The 23,322-nt window shown below is 53.5% G+C and overlaps 1 protein-coding gene across 2 annotated transcripts in view; it reads right to left on the minus strand.

Moving 5' to 3' along the window:
- The window catches only part of HIP1 (huntingtin interacting protein 1), a 98,956-nt gene that overhangs the window by 47,847 nt on the left and 27,787 nt on the right, over window positions 1–23,322 (minus strand). The window contains exon 1 of one of the 2 annotated variants that reach the window (XM_074264109.1): window positions 10,673–11,291. The exons of the other annotated variant lie outside the window; for it this stretch is intronic. Coding sequence (XP_074120210.1) covers window positions 10,673–10,690 — 18 coding nt within the window. The 5' untranslated portion in view covers window positions 10,691–11,291. Of the gene's footprint in view, window positions 1–10,672; window positions 11,292–23,322 lie in introns of those variants that run through there. 2 annotated transcript variants of the gene reach the window in all.

Here is a 23,322-nt window from a genome sequence, read left to right on the forward strand (position 1 = left end):
TGCTCAGCACCCCCTGCCTCAGCAGATCTGCCCCAAACACTGTGCCAGGCCATCCATCTGCCAGGCACCGGGAAGTGTCCTCCTGCTGGACCTTCTCTCCCCGTCCCCCCTCACTCGCAAGCCCCACAAAGCTGGCCACAAGCAGAATTTCCCTGCAAGTCTAGAGTCTTATTAGGACCTTAGAGGGAGGGCTTCAAAAGCCCCCAAAGTTTCTATTTTAAGCCATTAGTTGGGTCTCTCTGCTGGTTCTTTTTGGCTGGACCTGTAACGTCATTGATATGGGGAACTCCCAAAGAGGAAAGCCCCTCTGCCAAAGCATGATAGGAATGGTGTCGGTTTGTCCTTGCCGGGAGCACCGAGAGGAGGGTCACATGACTTATCGATGTTAAAGGCTACGCTCCAACACAGGTGTTCTGGACTCCATGTCCAGCTCTCATTCTGCACACAGTTGGTGTTCACTTTTTTTTTTTTTCCCTTTCTGAGGCTGGGGTTAAGTGACTTGCCCAGGGTCACACAGCCAGGAAGTATTAAGTGTCTGAGACCAGATTTGAACTCGGGTCCTCCTGAATTCAGGGCTGCTGCTCTATCCACTGTGCCACCTAGTTGCCCCCAGTCAGTGTTCACTTAACCAAAGTCAAACAGAATGACTGGGCTCTGGGGATGCCAGGAGCAGAAGCTGCAGGCAGGCAGACAGACCCTGACAGCCTCCGTCCCCTCTGCTCCAAGCTGACAGGCCGGGCCCAGGGCCCAGGGCGGCTTGCAGTGTGGCAGGGCCTGCAAGGATGCATCGAGTGGGGAGCAGACACACTAGTGGGTTGGGGTGGTGGAGGAGCCCCAAGAGCTAGCTCAGGAGGTTGTATTAGCCATGGTGACAGGCTCTGTGAAAGGGGCAAACTGGGGCTCAATCCCCCAGCTGCCAGGCTCCTCCCCACTCTCCCCTCAATTTAGCCCCCCCCAATCATACATGAGGAGAGAGCTTTTTGGGGCTAGGGGCTGTGACTGCTCTTTCCAAAAAGACAAAGGAACTGCCAAGGCAGATGCAGAGATCTTAACCTTGTCCTGCTGAGCTCCATCATTGTGGGCCCCCAACAAAGAGGCCTAACTGACCTGGAGATACCCCACCTCTAAATAAGGGAATTCTCGGCTCATCCCCCAAGCCATGGCTCACGCACAGGATCACCCAGAAAAATCCTTAGCAGACCCTTGGTCAAACCCTTCATTTTATAGATGAAGAAATGAAAGGTGAGGGAAGGGCTTGCCCAAGTCATATGTGGGTACTAAGTGTCATTAGCAAAATCTGGTCCTCGGGTCCTCGGGTCTAATGCCTTGGATTTCTTCATTAAACAAGGGCTACTTCTCTCTACTTAGTTATCTGGATGCATGAAAAAGGGACTTTCTGTGATTATGGCCATCTCTGTGTCATGAGAGCTAAAACGGTGTAAATGCTTTCTACAGCTGGATTTTTGACCCCTTAAATATATCAAAGGCTTGTGCAGCTTTGTTCAGAAGCAGATTGCTGGGTTTTTGTCCTGGCTCTACTGAAAGTGCTTCAATGCTTTTTTTTCTTCCCCAAATGCTCCTTTCCCATCTCTGTTTTTCATTTCCCCTCAACCTTTACTCCACTCTCAGCCAAGTAAATCTACCTATCCATTCATCTATTTACCATTCCACTCATCCATCCATTTATCCATTTACCCATCCATCCATCCATTCATCCCTCCTTCCATCCATCCATATAATGCTTCTCCCACTGACTCAAATTTATAAGAATTCACATCATTCCCCAATTGATAAATGGTCAAAGGACCTGAACAGATAATTTTCAGATGAAGAAATTAAAGCCATTTCTAGACATATGAAAAATGCCCTCAATCCATATTGATTGAAGAAATACAAATTAAGACAATGCTAAGGTACCACTTCATACCTGTCAGATTGTCTAAGATGGTAGGAAAAGATAATGATACATATTGGAGGGGATATGGGAAAACCGGGACACATACATTGTTGGTAGAATTGTGAAATGATCCAACCATTCTGGAGAACATGTAGCCTCAAAGGCTATCAAACTGTGTATACCCTTTGATCCATCAGTGTCACTACTAGTCTGTATCCTAGAGAGATCATAAAAGTGGGGAAAGGACCCATGTGTACAAAAATGTGTAGCCTTTTGTGGTGGCAAAGAACTGGAAATTAAGTAGATGCCCACCAGTTGGGGAATGAATGAGTTATGGTGTATGAACGTAATGGATTATTATTGTCCTATAAGAAATGATGAGCAGGCTGATTTCAGAAAAGCCTTGGGAAGACTTACATGAACTGATACTGAATGAAATGAACAGAACCAAGAGAACGTTGTATACAGTAACAAGATTATATGATGATTTGGCTCTTTTCAACAATAAAATGATTCAAGGAAATTCCAAAAAACTTGGAATGGAAAGTGCCATCTACACGAAGAAAGAGAAAACTATGGAGACTGAATGTGGATCAAAGCACAATATTTTCACTTTTTTGGTTTGGATTTTTTCCTTCCTCACTTTTTTTTCCTCTTTTGATCTGATTTTTCTTGCACAACAAGACAAATATTAAAATGTTGAAAAGATTTGCATATATTTTACCTATATCAGATTACTTATTGTCTTGGAGAGGGAAGAGGTAAAAGAGGGAGGGAGAACAATCTAGAATACAAAGTCTTGCAAAAGTGAATATTAAAACTAAATTTACATGTACTTGGAAAAATAAAATATTACTGAGAAAAAACCAAAATAAAATGCCTCTCCTCTGATCAAAAGGCCCTTTAATCCTGTTAACAGCATTTTGAAATGAGTCTATTGCTCCTCCTGCTCCCCGCTTATGTCCCTTCCACTCCTATTCTTGGGGAAGCCCTGTGAATGTGGTTATAGGTCAAAATCCCCTACAAATCCAAATTCTCATCAGAACGTCCAATCTCCCCCCGCCCTTCATTTTATAAATGAGGAAACCGAGGTGGAGAGAGGAGATATCTTAGGATCACAAACTCAAAGAGACCTGGAAGGGACCATGGAGCCTAATTGTCTGAATCCCATGTTTTGCAGATGAGAAAACAAACTGAGGTCCAGACTTGTCCACAGTCACACAGGTAGACTACGCACAGGCAGGATCCTGAGCCCAGAGCTTGGGTCTTTCCCAAAGATTGCCGGTCTCTCTTGTGCCCTCTGGCACAGGTGAGGAAGTCCTCTTGTTCAGGGAGGAGCTCCCCTCTGGCCATGTGCCATGTAGAATGGGGAGGAGCACGCAGGTGGGGAGGAAGTGGCTGCTGACTGCCCTTTCCCAGAATGGGCTGACCAAGGAAATCCCTCAGCTGGATTAGGGGTATGTGCCATTAGTCATCCCAGGACAGCTCTGGGCTGGGCCCGTCCTTCTCTGAACTTCATCTCTTTCCCTAGAATCTTTTCCCCTTTTTGTTCCAAGCAGGGAGCGATGGAACGGGTGATGGTTTTTCTTTGGAGATCTGGATTCTATTACACGGTTTGTTTTCCCCAGGGCATGTCTATAAGGAGGCTTGACTTAATCAAAGAAGCCCAGAACTTCAGAACTGGGAGGACCCCAATGGCGGCAAACTCAAATAGACAGGGCCACTACATGTGACATAAGGATCCCTGTGGGCTGCAGACTGACTTAGATAATCGCATATACAAACACGATCTGTGAGTTATTCTCTTTTTATTTATGTTATTAAATATCTAGTCATAGATTTTCACCTGCCCTCGGTCTACAAGATGTGTATTTGACACCTCTGATCTAGACCAACCCTCACTGCGGTAGCCGGACAGGAGAACATTAAGCCTCTGCTTCAAGACCTCTGGGGAGGGGGACCCACCATGGCTTGGAGCAGGCCATTCCACTGCTGGACAGCTCTCTTTGTTAGGAAATTTTTCCTGGCACTGAATCCAAATTTGCTTATTCACCACTGCCATCATCCATCGCTCCTGCTTTTTTTGCCCTCTGAGGCTAAGCAGAACAAATCACATCCTTCCTCCCATTTAACAACCCCTCAGGCATTTGAGGGGTCACCACCGGCTATCTCTCCTGAGCCTTGTGTGATAACTGGCTTGCTCCTAATTTCTAGAGTGACTTCAGCTTGTCCTTTCCTCCCAAAACATGGCACCCAGAACGGAACACAAAGCTCTCACTGGGAGCTGACTGGGGAATAGCCCAGGACAATCCCTTGTCTGGCTCTGGACACCCTGGATGATGAAACCCAAAATCACACTGATATTTCTGGCTGCCACATTCATCTGCCATCTCATAGACTCTTGCTGATCCCCAGATTTTGTGGAGCTTTTCCACAAAATATTGTCTAGCAATGTCATAACCGCTGAACTGGAAGGGCTCTCAGAAGTCCCCTTATCCAACACTCTCCTCCCCCTCAAAGGGGGAAACTGAGGCAGAGGGAGGAGGGGTGATTTGCCCAGGGTTACACAAGCAATCAATGAAAATGTGGGGATGGGTGTGAGCTCAGATTTAGTGACTAAGGTCAGTAGTTTTTCCACTGCACTGAACCAATCTAAATTTTCTGAATTCAGTAAGATATTATGCTGCAAAATTCGTGAAACTGTATGTCCCCTTTGATTCAGTGATGTCCTTATGAAACACAAGAAGGTCAAAGGTAGTGGATGAGATGGTCTCCCCATTACTCTGGAAGGTCTTCAAGGGCAGAAACTGTTTTTTGCCTCTTTATATTCCCAGAGCCTGGCACAAAGCAGGCACTTAATAAATGTGTATTAATCAATGTTGACAAAAATACTCACATCCCTGCTTTTTGTGTTAGCAAAAAATGAATGACCAAACGAATTGTGGTACAGAAATGAAATGGAATATTATTGGCCAGAAGAAATGATAAATATGAAAACAAAAATCAGAGAAATGGGGAAAACTTAAGTGAACTGATGTGATGAAGAACCTGGAGAATAATGTACCCAATGACCACAATAATCGGAAGGAAATAAATAATAAACAAAATCAATAATAATAAACCACAAAAATGAAAGGAAAATATCACCGAGTGACACAAGAACACCGATTGTTGCAGAAACCAGTTGTGACTTCAGAAAACAGATGGTGAAACATTCCTACTGCCTCTTGGCAGGAAGGTGGTAAACAGAATGAGGCAAACGTCAGACATGGCCAATGTGGTGATTTGTTTTCTTAATAGGATTTCTTTGTTACAAGAGAGACGGTTTTTTAAGGGGGTGTACAGAGTCAATGGGAAATGCCAATGATGTAAAAAAAGAGCATTAATAAAATACACAGACACACAGAGACACACACACACATACCTGCACAAACACACCTGTTCCAAAGTCTATTGGCTGAATTATCAAATCTCAGAATTAGAAGGGACCTTTTAAGACATCCAGCCCAACTTCTCTCCCAATAACAGAGTTCTTCCTCTCTATAGTATCCTTAGAAAATGTAAATCTGCCCAATGCTTTCATACTTTCAGCATCAAGGAGCTCACTACTTTGCAATGCAGCCCATTTCCTTTTTAGATAGCTCCAGTTATTGGAAAGTTCTTTATCTTGGGTTAAGCTCTACCTCCTGGTTGTTGTAATCCCATCCAATCTCTTGAGCTATAAAGAACATGGATAGAGACAGTTATCCAGCTGTCCCCAAGCACCGTCAACTTAAAAAAGAGAAGGAGAGGAAATTCTCTCCTCTGGGCTCCAGTCTAAGAGACGATCAACCGGGTTTGGGACTATCCACTTTCTGAAAACATACTTAGGATAATGATCCTAGATCGGACAATGAAAGTTTGATCCCGTTGTTACAAGGCTCGGATTTTTTCTCTGAGGCTATCCACTTTTCAGGTGTTTTCTTCCCCGTTGCTTGGAGATTATGAACACTTGGCAGCCATCAAAATGTTGCTCTTAAGGTTTTAGAGGTAATCTGAGCGATTGAACCACAATAGGATGTGTGATAAGGGCTGGATCAGGGAAATTCATTGGCTGAGTTTTTAAGGGCCTTTTGACGCTCATTCTTGTCACAGAGGGATTTCTCGCCTGTCAGTATACAAGACAGTAGACTTCTATTATAATTATTGTATTATGATTGTAGTCATTAGAATGGTGGCAGCTCACAGTTCTTGGTGCTTTCCTAATACTGATATGACAGTGCGGGTATCCGCAGTGGTTTTCAGAGAGTGTTAATTAAGTGCTTTGTCCAAAATCCTACAATTACTAGTGGTCAGAGCAGGCCCTAAACTTGGGGCTTTTGACTCAGGGTCAGTGCTCTCTCCCAAATCTGGCACACTTTCTTTAAGGTCACCATTCTATGGGAGAGAGACATGGTCTTAGTGGCTCTAGAGTGGTTCAAATTTCACATAGTACCTACCCAAGACCTAACCCCTGGCCAATTCCGATTATTAGAGGTAGACAATCGAGTAGTTCTACCCATAGAACTTCCAATTCAAATGCTAATCTCATCAGAGGATGTACTTCAACACATGAGCTGTCCCCTCGCTAGGACTAAAAGCGGACGCCATCCCAGGACGACTAAACCAGGCCACCCTAACCTCTACTCGCCCCGAAGTCTATTATGGCCAATGCTCAGAAATGTGTAGCTCCAACCACAGCTTCATGCTCCTTCGTGCCCTGGGTAACAACCTTGGACAAAGGGCCCGATCTCTCTGGTCCCAGTTCTGCCCTCTGCAAAATGAGGAGGGAAGAGGAGATGGTCTCCAAAGCCCCTTTGAGCTCACACACTACCATCTGATGAACTGAAACGCCTTCTTCTCCCTCCTGGGATCTTCCAGTTGGCCGAGATATAGAGAACCAAGGAGGTTCCCTTGAGACCACCCTTTAAATCAGAACTCACAACCACCACTGGCACAGCTCTTCCACATGACTCTCGCCCGTCCTTGAACCTGGATGCACAGTCTGGGACCCAGACCTCCCCCCGGTGGAATTTCCTAACGGCCATATGTATTTGGGATGGCTTCCATCTCTCTATCTTGTCTCCTTGTTTAGACCTTGAGGTCTTTGTGGGCAGAAATCACGTCCATCTTTTATTTGTAGCCGCAGCCGTGCAATTCTGTAGGTCAGATAAAGGAATTCTTGACCATTTACTCCACATAAAAAAAGACCAGTGATTCCAGGACACAGTGATGTCACGGGCTGATCAATAATTCAGCAGGCCGACCAGATGGTGGGACCATTGTCCCCAGCCACTTGTACCCTGCTGCAAGGAGAGGACCCGCCTGGGGAAAACTGGTCCATGCTTCGGATAGAGCTGGCCAGTCAGAATGTGGCCGTTTGTGGTCAAGAGCAGACGTGGGGGGAGAGGGATTCTGTTTGTCAGGAGGTGGGGTGAGCGCCCCTAAGTGCTAACGCTGGGGGGGGCACTCCTCTGTTTGAGAGAAAGCACTCAGCCATGGCGACAGCTATAGACTGAGACGAGGAAAGCGGGGCGCTGAGTCTAAAGCAGGATGATCTGGGGGATACTCTCTAAATGGAGGAAAGGCCCAGGACGGGCCTGGCAGCGCCCCAGTGGGCGTGCCTGGACGGAGAAGGCTTTCTTGCTCCAGGCTTCACATGCTCTTTGTAAAAAGCTTGGCATGGTGGGTCCAGGCTGGGCTCCTGACGGCTGAATAATTGATGAGCGGATGAGATCACCTTTGTCTTAGCTCCAACTGCCAGGGGGTGGGCAGGAGACCCCAGGAGAGAAACCCTCGGAGAAACCCCGAAGTCTGCCTCCATCCTCAAGAGGAAGCAATGGAAGAAGGACTAAAGATAAAAGGGATTCTGCCCCATCCTTGCCCCTCTCTGCCTGCCTAGAATTGCTTAGACCCTCTGTGGACCCAGGGCCAGGTTCAGGTCAAGCGTTCTTCCCATAAGAACCTGGTTCTGATCAGGGACTGGGTCGGGTCTTGGTAACAAAAGAACCAACACAGGCCCCCTGGGCCACTAAACCATTGTGAATGAGTGTGCTAGATGGCTTCTGTCATCTTATCAACTCCCCTGGGCCCAGGTTTCCTGCTGGGTACCCTGAGGGTTGGGCTACGGGCCTTCTGGGGTCCCCTCCAGCTCTCAATCCAGAATCCTCAGGTTCCCCAGAGGCAGGCTTGCCATTACTCCTAGTCAGATTCTCCACAGTCTCTAGTGCTCGACCCCGCTACAGGACTAAGGACGCCGGAGCAGGGCAAACCCAAGTCTGATTCCAGGCAGCCTGTTCACTGCACATGAAACCTCTGCTGAAAACCTGAACGCTGTTGGACACATCCCTGTCTCTGTGCCTCTGATTGCCTTGTCCCCCTGGCCCAGAGACCTCCATCCATATTTCTGCTCCATCCCCCTGCTCCATGAGACCCCCCACATCTATGCTTCTGCCTGCCTCATTCCCCTGTTCCATGAGACCCCCTCCATCCATATTTCTGCTCCATCCCCCTGCTCCATGAGACCCCCTCCATCCATGCTTCTGCCTGCCTCATCCTCCTGGCCCATGAGACCTCTCCATCCATGCTTCTGGCTACCTCGTCCCCCTGCTCCATGAGACCCCCTCCATCCATATTTCTGCTCCATGAGACCCCCCCATCTATGCTTCTGGCTGCTTCATCCTCCTGGCCCATGAGACCCCCTCCATCCATGCTTCTGCCTGCCTCGTCCTCCTGGCTTATGACTTATGACTTGCCCCTCCCCCATATACTCCAGGAAAGCCTCCAGGATTGCTCCTGCCTGCTCTTGAGCTCCCACACATTTGTCTGCACTTGTTTTTTAAGGCAGACTTTGGATAGAGATGCCATGACCAGGGCAGGGACTCCGTTTGTTTCCTTGTCGTCCCCCATGGTAAGCATTAAATGAATAATGACAATTAATCAAGGGACTGGGGGTGTGTAGCAAGGAGCAGAGTGGTTCCTGGGCCCCAGGTCAGCTCTCCACCCCCCATCTGCTGGCTAGACATCTTCCAGTCATTTGTCTGGGGAGGCAATGGAAGGACTATAAAAGCAGCAGGTGTCGGGTGCCTGGCGTCTGCCCCCATGCCCAGGGAAAGGGGAACCTGCTGTTTGGCAGTTTCTCAAGGTCCTGTTTTCTCAGGCTGAGCACGTTCTAATTACCCCCAAGGGGTCCGGAGCCTTCTTCAAGCTGGTCTCCCCCATAAGCCATTGGGGGATTGAGGTGTGAACACCAGCCCCATTCATCCCGGACGGGCCAGGGCAGCTCACCTGCCCACTGGGCCCCAAGATGAGAGCCAGCTAAGGGCCCAGAGCAGCTTGAGTCTGGCCCCTTTCCCCCTGAACGGATCTTTTCTTTGCCACAAAGTCCTCACCCCCTCCCCTTCCCGGCACCCCCTCCCTGCCTATCCCAGCAGGTGTCCCTGGAGGATAGGGATCATCTGCCTCTTTGGACAATGGGCCCAGTCCCACCCCCTACTCTGCAGTTTTCTAAAGCAGGGAGGGGGAGGGCAAGGGAGCCCGAGGAGCAGTGGGCTGAGCCCACGGTAACCTGAGCCGCCAGAAATTTGCCTGGACTATTCCATGGAGATCCAGCCCTGCCCTGGAATACTGACCTGCTTAGGAAGCTGGATTTAATCCTGGACAAAATGATCTGCGATAGCCATACTTCCCTAAGAGCGGCCCCCGCCAGCCCAGAATCGCCCCCCGCCAACGTAAACAATCTGTAGTCCCGCAGAAAGGCCGAGCGGCCGGGCCACGCTGCGTCTTCCCCAGCCCAGGGTCCACCCCCCTCCAAGATCCCCCCAACATCGAGAGCGCCTACAAGTGCGGGAGGTTCAGAAGCTTTCCAAGAAGCTTCCACTCTCTGAGAGCGCCCAGATTGGGAGCGAGTCAGGCCCCGACCCGGGCTGCCCCACAGACCCGCGGGGGAGGTGCCCGTCAGGCTGGGCACCCAGCCCCACAGATGGCACCCAGCTTCCCGCGGGGGGGAGGGGAGGGGGGCAGGGGCTGGGGTTGCCCTGGCATTTCCAAGGGGACCAGAATCAATTCCCAAAGCCCTGGAAGCCCTGCTATGCGCCCAGAGCCGCTGTGGGGAGGGCAGGGCGGCAAGTGCCTGGTACTGAGGGGAAGCCCCCTTCCCAGGGGCCGGTCCGGATTCCCGCAGGGGCTGGGGGCGGGAGCAGAGCCCTCCCCGCCCCATCTCGTTCCATCCGTCCCCTTGATCCACCCCAAGCAGTCAGAGCTGCCTCCCCTCCCCGGGGCCCCCTCTGTCTAGCGGCGCTCTTCCCAGGTCGGGAGTTCGAGCTTCCTAGCCCATAGGCAGTGCCGAGCCGAACCTGGCTGTGCCCTCGGCCGTGCACCTGAGCAGGTAGCCCGGACCCAGGGAGAGAGCCGTTCTCCCCCCCCACCCCCCCTCTGGAACCTGTTGGGTTTTGCTGACAGTTCCGGGAATCTCCATTTCCCTGGGGGGGGGGGGAGGGAGACAGGAACCCCCAGCCGTCCCCTCAGGCGGCGGAGAGGATGCTGTGTGATATGCCCCTGGGGCATCCTTTCCCGAGAGTCTCCCCGGCAGCCGGGATCTGGGGCAGCCCCCTCGTCCCCACCTTCTCTCGCTTCCCTCCCACATGCTGGGAGCTGGCCCGGAGAGGCCGGGATCCACCCGAAAGAAACTTTCACTGATCCTGGAGGTGGCTGGGGGGGAGGGGAAGGAGGGGTCAGGCCGGGGACCGGCTCACTCACCATCTTGCTCACATCCATGACCGAGGCTGGAGTCGAGAACCGGACCAGATCCCTGCTCCCCCCAAGGCCGCTACTCCTGGTTATTTGGTGCGGGCAGAGGGGCAGCGAGAGCCCGCCATGGAGTGCGGGGCTCCCGTGGAGCCGGGCAACCGGCACAACCCAGGCCGGCCTGGCGGAGAGGAAGCAGGGGAGGGCAAAGGGGGAGGAGAGATTAAAAAGCCGGGAGCTGCAGCAGCGCACCGAGGGGGGAGCGGGGGAGCGGGAAGAGAAGGATGGAATGGGGAGGGGGGCCCTCAGCAGCTCCGGAAAACAATCCTCCCACGCCGGCCCCCCAGCCGCGAGAGGAAATCAGCTGGAGGAGAGGCCGAGAGCCCCCGGGAGGGCACGGGGAGCGAGAGGGATCGCCAGCTCCCAGCGGCTGCAGCGCCTGGTGCACCCAAGCCAGGCAGAGGCAGCCCCGGCAGCCGCGGAGGCAGAGCCAGAAGTGTGTGATTTGAATAACAAAAGGTCTCTTCTCCGGGAGGATGGGGCCGCTCCACAGAGGAGCCGGGGATGGGGGAGCCCGGCCAGCAGCGGAGCGAGAGTGTGTGTGTGAGTGTGAGTGTGTGAGTGTGTGAGTGTGTGAGTGTGTGTGTGAGTGTGTGTGTGTGTGTGTGTGTCAGGAGCGGGGAAAGAAGGAAGGGGAAAGGGGAAGGGGAAGGGGGAAGGGGAGGGGAGCTGTCTCACAATCAATCTGACTCAGGAAGTGGGGGCAGGGCTGGCTGAAATAGGGGAAGGGGAGAGCGCGGAGGTGCCCCCACCCCCATCACCACCAGGGAGGGGGCGGCCCGGGGCCCCGGCCCCTCCCGACCTGCGCTGGAATGGACAATGAATGAATTCACCACTAGGCTTTTGTGGGAGAGGAAGTGAGACAAGTGCTGACCCCCCCACCTCCCCCACCCCGGCGTGCTAGGGAAAACCGCCGAGGCCATCATGCGGCCAGGGCGAGGCAGACCTTGCCTGGAAATGAGCGGCACAGGGCACCCCTGGGAGCCCCCGCCCGGGGCCCCTCCCACCTCGGGCACTCACTGCCCCTCTGGGCCTCAGTCTCCTACTCTGTAAAATGAGTTGCTATCTGAGGTCCCTTCCGCCTCCAAAACCATGATGCCATCAGCATTTAATCAATAAGCAGCCATCAAATGTCACTATGCGCAAAAACTTGGCGACCCAGTGCCTTCAACCACAAATCCCAGGCTTGCAACCCCGGGGTAGGACAGGCAAAGTCAATCAGACGCACACTGCCAGGGCAGCTGGGAAATTCAGGGGCCTACGGCTTCGCTCTCACAAGAGGAAGGCTCAGGAGAGCCCCCAGGGGCTGCAGGGTTGGGACTCCAACCTGGCAAGGGGCTTCACTACGCTGCTGTGCCCACAGCCCGGCGTTCTCTCTTAGCTCCCTGCATTTACCAGGAGCAAAATGAAGGCCTGCAGACCTGAAATGCCTTGGCCAATGTCACAGGGGTAACAGATGGTAGGATTTGAACCCAGATCTCCTGATTTCACTCTCAGTGCTCTTTCTCACTGGACCATATTCCCTCTCCCTTTGGGGCTCTCTCTGTCTCAATCTTTTCTCTCTGTCTCAATCTTCTCTCTCTGTCTCTCTCTGTTTCTGTCTCTCTCTCTCTCTCTCTCTCTCTCTCTCTCTCTCTCTCTCTCTCTCTCTCTCTCAATCTTTTCTCTGTCTCTCTCTCTCTGTCTGTCTCTCTCTGTCTATCTCTTTCTCTCTCTCTGTCTCTCCTTGAGAAAGCCCTAAATACCAGCTGGGTGAATGAGGATTTTTCACTTTTGCCTTTGTACCCCTTTACCAGGCACATAGTAGGAGCTTAATAAATGCTCATTGATTGGGAGATCAAACATCAATTCTCTCCTCTGTGCCCTGCCAGGCGCAAGGCAGAAGAAATCGCCCAACTCTGTGTTAGAAACAGAAAACTAAATCCAATTCTCCCAAAATCTTAGGCTCCTCCTCTACATTATGCCACAGGGCCTCTCTTCTGGCACCCAGCAGGTATCTAATGCATGCTTGGTAAACTGAGTTGAATTGAGAGAGTACAGAATACGGCACCAAGTGGTGAAGGCTTGGGGCCCAGAAATCTCAGTTCTTTCTCCCCACCCTAAGAGAAATCCAAAGTCAACCCAAAGAGGGGAAGCTCCGATTGGCCTGGGGAATGAGGTTTCTATTCTTCACCCTGTCCTTAGCAAGTCTGGCTCTAACTTCCATCAAATGGCGGAGCATACATAGAGTGCTACTACCCCATTTGGGGAAAGCCAGGACCTTCCACCCTCACTGGGCCAGGGGGCTGAGGATGTTCACTCGGCTCGGGGGGGCCAGTCAAGGCCACCGTCCTTCCCTCGGCCCCCACGGTGACCCGCTCTCCTCCTAACCTCAGGCCCGAGTCTGCTGGGCAGCAGAAGGCAGGTCAAGAAGCGCCAGGGAGTTGAATACAAATACAAGCATCCCCCAGTCTAACATCTGGAAGTGGATCAATTTATTCCATCAATGAGCATTGATAAACCCCTCTATTTTCCCCAAAGAGAACAAGCCAAATCAGTTTGACAGGGCAGCTGTCTGCTCACAGTGACATTAAAATTTAGAGCTTAGAGGGGTTTCTTTCATAGATATCAGGAACCATCAATGAAATACAAGGCAGCCCCAGGAGAGGCAATATGGGGTAGTGGTTAGGCAGCTGGCCTGCAACCCAGGAACGAGTGTCCCCCTCCCCCACAGGTGTTATGTCCTAGCTGGGGAAGCCGCCTCTAGCTCCTCTGGGGCTCAGTCCTGGCCCAGGAATTCTTGGGGATCAGTAGGATGAACAACCAGCCTTAGATGCAGGGATCTAGCATAGAAATGTGGATGGCCTTGGGCAAGAATTTCCTCTGGGCCTGGTTACTTCATCTGTTAAAAAAAAAGGGGGGGTGTCATACTTTGTATTATCTTTATTCTGGGTCTCAAGCTCCTCTGTGGGGGCTGGAAGGACCCTAGTGGTCATTTGGACAACCCCTTCCTTTTGTACAGATGGGAAACTGAGGCCAAAGGAGCTGAATTTAAATCAACATTTATCACATGCTGGTCATCTATATGGCCTGTATTGGGCCACTGAGCCTAAAGCCTTTGTAGGCCCAAGAACCTAAGATGGAAAGACAACGCAGTGCCCTAGAAAGGGTCATCTATGGCCTTGGGGCCAGAGGACAAACCCTAATGTGGCCTCCCACTTCCTGCGTGACTGCAGACAAATCATTTGCCTTCCCCAGGCCTTGGTAAAGTGAAAGGATGGAGAGACGCTCTGAGGTCCCTTCTGGCTAGAGCCCCAGGAGCTTTGGGGCAGAGCTGCCACCACAGCTACTCTCAAATGCATTCCCCTTTTCAGGATCTACCTGAGGGCTCTGAGGGAGGGGATGGGAGAAGCCTGGGGAATCCCCTGCCCTCCCCTGCTTCTCTCCCAGGCTTTCCCATCAACTACGATCCCTCCCAAACACACGCGTATCTCAGGGAGGTCAAGGTTTGGAGGGGCTAGGGAGGCCCCACTTAGCTGCCATCTTGCGCATGACAGAGGAAAGGAGGGTGAGGAAGAAAGCATCCTTTGGCTTGGAATCCCCCTAGCACCACCCAAGGCATTGGGCTGTGGGCACAGACGTTACCCCATGGGGGTGTCCATCTGCTACCCACGGAGCATGGAGGATTGTTAAAGACACAAATTCCTGGCAAGAGGAGGCTGGCCAATGGCAATCTGGGATGGGTGCACTCAGCGGGGTCCATGGGGTGTGTGTGTGTGTGTATGTGTGTGTGTATGTGTGTGTGTGTGTGTGTGTGATGGACACACTGAGCAGGGGTGCGTGTTGTGTGTGTGTGAGAGAGAGATGTTCACACCTGGCAGGATGTGTGTGTATAGGTAGTGCTTGGCGCTTCCTTCACTCCAAACTCTTAAGTTAGATGCAGCCAGCTCCTCCAGAGGGGGCTGGCCCATCAGGGCGTGCCTTTGGACCTGGGCACTGCGAGCTCTTCCTGCATGAACTCTAAACACCAACACTGTTGCTAATGGCCATGGAAGGAAATCAATCTCCTTTCCCATGTACGCAAGCTGGTTTTATGGGAAATTCTGCAGGAAGGGGGTGCCTGGTGATTTGCCCTGGAAACACGAAAAGGGCCAGAGTCCGTCTGGAGTCGGAGGGGACCCTCTTCTCTGAGGGCTGTGAACACCCAGACCCTCCGGGCTACAGAGCAAGTCGCCCCACCAGCCCCTCACCCAGATGGAGGGGACCTTGGGTCATCCAGCCCAACCTCCCCCTGGGCAGCGTCCCTTCCCAAAATTCTGCAGGGAGACTCTCCCCTGCGTGGAGAAGCCCGTTTCCATTTGGGAGCACTCTGAAGGTGAGCAAGCTTTTCTTTCACTGCCCTCCCACTGCTCTGTCAAGTCACTTAACTTCAATTCTGGCTCTAAGTCCCAGGATTAGGGAGAAACATGGGCAGAGGCAGCCGTTCCAACCACAGGCCCCCCAGGAAGGAGAGCCGGCTTCGGGGGAGGGGGACAGAGGGAAAGGAGAGCACAGCGGTCATTGGTGTGGACAGAAGGAAGCTCAGTGGATGGCTTCCAGAGCCTAAGGGAAAGAAGGGCATAGGAGCTGGATTCAAATCCTGCCCCATGAAATGGGAGGCTGGACTAGCTGTTCTGGAGGTCCCTGCCAGCCTACAAAAGGCAGCCCCTGTCTGGTGGATGCAGCTTGCCCAGGAGAATGCCTGCTGCTGACACAGTATGGGCAGGGTGACCCCAGGCTGGGCGTCGGACTCGGTAAATGGGCATTCAGGAGGCCCGAGGCAGTCAGGCCTGGGAGGCTCTTCCACCTAGATTGATTCAGACTCCAGAGTAGGAGGCCCCGCCACAGGGAGGACCACGTGTCTCCTAGTTTTATGCCTCACGTGGTCACAATAGGGAGAGGGCCAAACAAGGCCATCTCTGTCCCCTCCCCCATTGGGCCCTTATGGGGGGCCTCATTTACACACGAGGGAAGGAAAAAGCACTAAGAGCCTTGTAAGTTGGTCACGTCGCACTCTTCCCAGGCCCTTTTGGGAGAGAATGGCCATTTCCTTCTCCAGCTCATTTTACAGATGAAATAACTGAGGCTCACAGCATGAAGGGACTTGCCCGGGGCCACCCAGCCAGGAAGCGTCAGGGAGACGAGGCTTCCCGACTGGGGCCGAAGCTGTGCCGGGGCCGGGCAGCGGCTCCTCCTGAGAGATCCCAGTGAGCGATGAGACCCGGAGCGGGGAGCTTGTCCCAACCAGAGGTAGTGGCAGGACCGGGCCAGAACCACGTCTCCTGGCGCCCAACACGAGGGCTCTATCCGCTGACTTGTGCCGCTTCTCTAAGATTTCCTCTTTTTAACCCTTGGTGCAATGTGATGCTCCTTAATAATGTGGGGCCCAGACTAATAAAGTTAGGGTACGTTCCCCAAACTCCCGCCCAGCTGGGGGGAGCAGCGGCCGGGCCTGAGTCTGCCTGAGGCAGGAAAGGAGGAGAGAGGCCGGCTGTCCACATGGGGCACTTGGCAGATCAGGAAACAGAGGCCGGGAGGCGAGCTGACTTCTCAATGTTGCCCAGCTAGTAAGTGTCTGGGAGGGGGGGTCTAAACCCAGGTCTGACTGAATGCTGCCATGGGGAATGATGGCAAGGATAGGATTGTGTGCCATGCTGCCACAGAGCATGATGCCAAGTTGAAGGGCACTGCCATAGAGGACGAGCCTTCAGGGATTAAATGAGCCTGACCTCTGCCCCTGCAGCCACTCTGTCTCGTGTCCGGCACTGTCCTTCTGGCCCTTCCCTCCTTCCCCAGAACTGTGGCAGGCCCTCCTCAGCCCCCTCATCCCCCTGACTTCCCCCTCAGTACCCTTCTCTGCTTCTCTGTTTTTCCCCCATTCTGGCACCAAGGCCTGGAGCTGACGGACCCCTTGCCAAGGAGTCCCGAGGGTGCCCTTCAGGGCCAGGGAGGACGAAGACTCAGTGTGTGGGGGATGGGACAGATGAGACCTCTCCACAGGGGTCCAGGGCTGCTGAAGAGCCGGCCAAAAGGTGGCCGGGGGGCTTCCTATTGTGCCAGAGGAGAAGTGGAAGGGGCTGTTGGCAGAGGGAGCAAGGAGCAGCAGAGAGGTCTGGGTTCAAGTGCTGCCTTGGACACTCTCCAGGCTTTCTTTGTGAGAGTGGGTGAGCCGTCCTCTGGGACTCCTGCCTTCCTGTTCTAGACCTCAGGCCTCCCTGAGGCTCAGGGTCCCAACCCCCCCACCCCAGGACCTGTGTATCTTCTCTCTGACTGTCGCCCCCTCACTTGGGCTCTCTGAGCCTCAACTTCTAGAGCGGGAGGCCCTCCCTGAGCCGCCGGACAGAGACGACCTTGGCAAGACCCTCCCTCCTCCGGCCGGCTCGGTCACTGGTGCAATGGAGGCCGGAGAGGATCCTGCCCGAGCAAAGAGCCTCTAACTCTTATCTGAGTTCCAATCAGAAGGGACTGGCCACAGGCCCCGGAGCATGGGCGAGCACCATGGCAGTGGGCCGAGGGCAGCTGCTCCTGGGCGGGGAAGGGCCAGCGCTGTCCAGAGGGCACAGCCCTGACACCCTGGGGGGGGTGAGCCACGGGGGGGGGGGGATGGTCCCAGGGCCATGCTGTCCCTCGTCATGGAACCTTCCTGTTTGTTAATGGGGAGGGGCAGGGATCTAAGTGCCCTGGAATTTGTCATCCCTCCTTTGCAGGGGCAAGTGTGCCCTAATGGAAAAAACCCAGGGTGGGAACAGGCCCCTGGCACTGAAGCTAGACTGCCAAGAAGCAGCTGGGTGACTTGGTGAAACAGTAATAATAACAACAATAACTGACGTGCTTCAGCCGCTGACATTATCAGGAGCCTTTTATTGATGAGGAACCTGAGGGCCATGCGTTTGGTGTCTGAGGCAGGATTCGAACTCCAGGCCCACTGCACTGTCTACCTACTACAGCATGCGGAAAGCTCCTTACCGCCTCCTTGGGCCTCAGTCTCCCCATCTGTGAGATGGGCACAATAAGACCAACCTGCCTCACTAACCAGGGTTGTGGGAAGAATGAGGTAGAAGATGGTTTTGGCAGCCGGGGTGGGGGAAAGAGAGCTGGGCACGTAGCGTCCTCTCCCAGACCCCATTTCCTGGTCTGCAGTGGGGGGGGGGAGGGAGCTGGGTGCCTGGCAGAGCTGGGCCGATGTGGAGGCAGCACTGCCTCTGCCCAGAGTCTGAGGGGCTCCGAGGCGCCCAGAGCTCCCACAGTGGGGGCTAAGGAGGGTCTGCTGGCCTCCGGCCTAGGGCTTGGGAGGAGTGTCACCGCAGGCCCGAGGCCTAGGGCTGGATGGGTCAGTCCTCTCATCTGACAGATTGGGAAACTGAGGTCCAGAGCCGCCGACAGATTTGCTGAGTTCGTCCCCTGGAGTGGGACGCATGAGGGGGAAGTGGAGGGACCCTGGGCAAGCCTCAAGGTCAGGGAGTCTGAGTGTGAGGCAGGATTTTACCCTGGGACCCCTGGAAGGGCTTCAGGGAAGAGCCGAGGGCGGACTTTTCCCGCAAGGAGAGTGGGACAACAGCCGGAGAAGGGGAAGGCGAGGGCCCAGGCCGGCCTGGGGGCCCGACCCGGAGGCTGGGGATCCCAACTGCTGAGATATCACCGGCTAAGGAGGAAGCCTGCAGGAGGGGCCGAGAGCATAGAGAGCCGGCGTCCAGCGTCACAGCAGGGCCGGGCAGGGCTGACAGAGGGATGGAGGGAGTCAAAGGAGACTCCGAGGCCCGGACTCCGGGCCGCCACCAGACCAAGGCCCAAAGGTCCCCGGACTCCCACCTTATTACATCATCACAGGGAGCGGGCTCATCAATATCAAGGGGAGCGATGGGGGAAGGGAGGAAGCATCCAAACCCAGAACAGGTCCCGGGCTATAATTATCGATCTTTGGCTATTTTTTTTTGGGGGGGGGTGAAAGCTGTCAGTAGACAGAGCCTCTCAGACAGCCTGAGGGAAGTGATTGACCACGTGCTTTTCTAAAGTACCTACTATGTGTCACACACTGAGACTACAGAGAGAAGGCACTCCAGGCCTGGGGACTGACTGTGGGAGGGGGAATGCTCCGTGCAGCGGCAACGAGGCCCCCAGAGTTCAGATCTGACCCGGACGCTTAAGGGTGGTGAGACACTGGGTAAGTCATTTCAGTTTTGCCTTCCTCAGTTTGTGAGATAAATGGCGCTCCCCCCCCAGGATTGGTGAAAGCTGATGTTTGAGAAAGGCCTTTGTGAACCCCAAAGAGCTACAGACGGGCTGGGGGTTGTTACTTTATTCCCTTTACTGAAGGAGGCCGGTTTGACCACAATGCAGAGTGGGGGAGATCGAGGCAGACGCCGGGCCGAGCAGGACGGCGACAGGGACGCACAATCGGACCCAGCTGGGCCGAGGGCTGAGCGTGGCCCACAAGGGGCAATCTGGGCGGCAGAAGGCGCGGGATTATGTGCTGGGAAGGGAAGGTTTACTCCCAGTCCCTCAGGAAAACCAGATCCCAGGCTTTCTGGATGCCTTTCCCTCCAGGACCTTCTGGACCCAAAGGAGGAGGGGCTTTGCTAGGCAGTGTGGCTTAATGGAGAGCGACAGGGGCTGGACCGGGGAGAACTGAGCCGGATGATTGACCCCGAGGAAGGTTCACCTCTCTGGGTCTTGGGCCCAGCCCCAGAACTTCTGGCTCTGACACTCAGTGAGTGACGACCCTGCGCTGTGGACGGGGCCCTTAGCATTGGGGACATCCTGGACTGCTGGCTTCTGGGGGCCCAGCCAGGCAGGGCAGGGAGAGGCATGGGACGGAACAATTCTTGGGGAGACGCCGGGAGGGAGACCAAGGCAGTCCGGGTCAAGGCCAGAAGCTGACCCAGGCCGGAAGGAATGAGAAGAATGTGAAGGGAAGGAGATAAGTGCTTCGGGCCCATTTGGCCGTGTGGAAAAACCCCAAAACAAAACACATCTGGAGGGCAAGTTAAGGAGACGGTATTCCAGGAGCCAGACAGCTTGAGGATGGACCAAACGCAGTCAGAGCTCAGACGGGTCACAGAGCTGCTGGACTCAGGCCAGGGTCCGAGAATGGTGGGGAGGGGGAGGGAGTGGCCCTGGCCGATGCCCAGTTAGGGTCAGAGGACCTTCCTCTAAATTTGGACGGGACTTCAGAAACCCCCTATGTGTGTGTATAATATATAAATGTTATAAAATAGGAAATGAAGGCCCAGGGAAGTCGAGGCACTGTCCCAGATGTAGGACCCGGGTCTTTCTGATGACTAACCAACAGACGACACTGCCTCTCGGGAGCCGGGGTCCAATCACCTCCAGTGCTGAAGCTTGTGTATCCCCTTGTGTGAATATTGGGGCGCCATTCACTTATTCGTGAGCGCTGCGTGCCCATTTTGTGCCAGGGCCTGCGCTAGGCATGGGGACTAGGAAGACAAAGGTGACATGAGGAGAGCAGAGTCCTTTATGTACCGTGATCTACTTTAATCTTCACGCAGTGGGCGGAAACATCAGTGAGACCCGCAAAACCTGAGCCGGTTGGCGCTGCCATGCCCGCAGAGCCACTGGTGGCCTGGTGGTACCTGCCCTCCTTCTGGGACTGCCAAAGCAGCAGTTCTTTGGGCCAGGGGCGCTTCTAGGGGGAGGGGAGGATCAGGAGGAGGAGGGGTATGGCCAGCCCCATGCCCCCAGGGAATGGCAGACAGTTGGACCAAAGCAGCAGATAGAGAGAGCAAGGCTAGTCTCCCCGCTAATTCCTCAGGGTACAAACCTCAGACTAGGCCCGAAGCGTTCAGGAGGAGAAAAGAGTGGGCTCAGGATCCTTAAGCCTGGGCAGCTGAGCTCTGCATCTGACTTTTGCTAAACCAGAGGGTAAAACCGGGCCCAGCCTTTACCCTGAGTCACTGCCCAAGCCCAGCATCCCCAGCCCCTCCCAGGGGAAGCCAAGCCAGCCTCCCAACCCAGCGAGGGGCCCTCAGGACCCTGCAGAACTCCGGTCAGAAGGTCCCTCCCGGAGCGAGATTTGGAGAGCTCTCCGGTCTGACTGCTGAGGGCTCTGAAGGCATCTGGACCAGGGGCAGTTGGGAGCCACCAGAGAGATCATCAGGAGGGCAAGAACAAGGAGGAACTGCAGCATGGAGGCAGGGAGGCCAGCTGAAGACCAGAATGCTTGGCAAGAACAGTGAGCAAGGACGCCAGCCTTTGAGAAAGGATTTCGGAGACAGGGACGAAAGTTCAGTGCCGGGCTGATGGAGCTGAGAGGAGGAATTGCAGGAGCAGATTTTGGACCACAAGGGAGGCTGAGGGACATGGTAAGTTGTAGAGTCAGGATTTGAACCCACCTCCCAGACTATGAATGAAGTGCTTCCCCCACCCTCACCAAGGGGCAGACTCTGGACGCTGAATGGATGGGGCTACCTGACCCTTCTGCCTCCATTCCAGATGACCTGTCTCCAGAACCAGCATCAAACATCGGCTCAGTAAAAAACGGATAGCCTGGAATTGTCCTCCCAGGAACGCTAGTGACCGGCACAATCCTCCATCAGGAAGGAGCCTTCCTGAGTCAGCTGCTGGCCGGGCCCTAAGAACCATGGCCCCAGCACCCGGGGCACTGCCTGTGCACACAGGGAGCGGGTCCTAGGGGGCGAACAGCCCAAGAGCGGTCTCTGCGGGCTGTGTCTTTTTTCCAGCCTGGAGAAACCCAAACAGGCAACTTCTTGGAAGAACACAGCTCACAAACGCTTCCGGCTGGCTTCCAAACAGGCAGGGGACCGAGGCTGAGGTGGAGGCTGGGAGAACTGACGGAAGCTGAGAAGGTGGACCTTGGAGGCGATGGGCTAAGCTGGCTGGGAGAGAAAGGACCACAGGGGCTTTCAGGAGCCTTTGTTCCATCCTCATCGCCAGCCTCGAGGGCCCTCGCTCTGGTCACAAAACTCAACCCCTCAGGTTCTCCCCATTCTGGAAAATGACCTTGGAGCATCCCCTTAGTTTTGGATCCAGAGTCCTCTGAATGGCAGAAAAGAGGGATTTAATGCAATCACATTTGGTCCTGCAACCAGAAGCTTTTGTTCTTACTACCTGGGCGGCTGAAGTGAGAACTCCCAGGGGAAAATAAGGAATTGGGCCAAGTTGGGATGCTGAGGGGCACCACAATGCACAGAGCACTGGACTCATCCTCCCGAGTTCAAATCTGGCCTTGACTCTTCCTAGCTGGTCAAGTCACTTTTCCCTCTTTGCCTCAGTTTCTTTATCTGTAAAATGAGCTGGAGAAGGAAATGGTAAGCCATTCTGGTATCTTTGCAAAGAAAACCCCCAACGGGGTCACGAAGAGGAGGACACGAGTGAACAACAACTGAAAGGGCTGTTTGGAACCAAAGGGGGAAATTGTGAATTTTTTATCCTGGTAAAAACATTTAAGATGCGAAGGTCCCCCAGGATGGTCTCCCACCTCAAGATTCCTTCACAGAGTAGAAGGGTTGTTCTTGTTGTTTCCTTTTTAAACAAAGTATCTTGTTGGGAACATGAGAGAAAAGGGGAAAGGCTCCTGGAAACACTTTCTAAAAATCAGTGGGTTCAAGTCCAGGCCCAGGCTGGCCCAGCCTCCCTTGGGATTACTTGTGATTGTGAGATTCAGTGAATGCTCCATCTGTAGAGTGAGTAAGTGGTTCATGAAATCTGGCTGGATTAATTAGGATGATGAATGGCCCTACTTCTCATCCCAGTGGTTAATTTCCTTGTGAAATCCCCCTGTATATTTAGGAGCTTGGAAGGCCTGGAAGCGGCTTCCCTCCTTGGTTCTAACGCATGGGGCAGCAGAAAGACGGATGGATTTGGAGTCAGAATTCTAAGTTCACGAGCTGGGTGGTCTCGGGCCCATCTCTCGGGGTCTTAGCCGCCTCAGCTCCGGAACGAGAAAACTATACTAGATGACGTCAGAGGTCCTTCCCAACCACACCATACACTTTCAGGTCAAGTCTGACTTATTACCGTTTTCTCCATCTCCTTCTTAAGTCTAGACAGCCAACACAACAATAAATCAAGCCTTGATTTCTCATGTTGGTGGATTTTCAAGGTATAATTGCTCATGAGGGACATTTAACAACCAGCTCTCCTTCCTTGAGGGGGTTGAACTGGCTCCGGCACACCTCCCCTGCTTCCAACTCTAGTCTGGCCCCCACCCCAGTGATTGCTTCTCTTCTTTTTTCCTGTCTGCTGCAGAATCCTCATTAGACCTTGATATTTGTCCAGCTTCAGACCATCCCCAGAACTCTGGGCTCTGACTTGTCCTGATGAGTGAGGGCTATGTGGCTCACGGCCTACCCAGTGAGACGTCAGAGCCCAGCCTGACCACACGCCCCTCCATCTGCCTCCCTGTAATTCTGGGCCCAGTCATGTGTCCTGCTGCCACCTTGATACCTCCTTCTCGGTATTAAGCACGGGGTAACAACTTAATATGTCCTCATTCATCCATTCATCTTATCATCCCACTTTCAGAGAATTTTATGTCATCTTGGACCAAGAGCATCTTTTGACTTAAATACACACACACACACACACACACACACACACACACACAC

Source organism: Sminthopsis crassicaudata, chromosome 4, assembly GCF_048593235.1.
Source record: "Sminthopsis crassicaudata isolate SCR6 chromosome 4, ASM4859323v1, whole genome shotgun sequence".
NCBI lineage: Eukaryota > Metazoa > Chordata > Mammalia > Dasyuromorphia > Dasyuridae > Sminthopsis > Sminthopsis crassicaudata.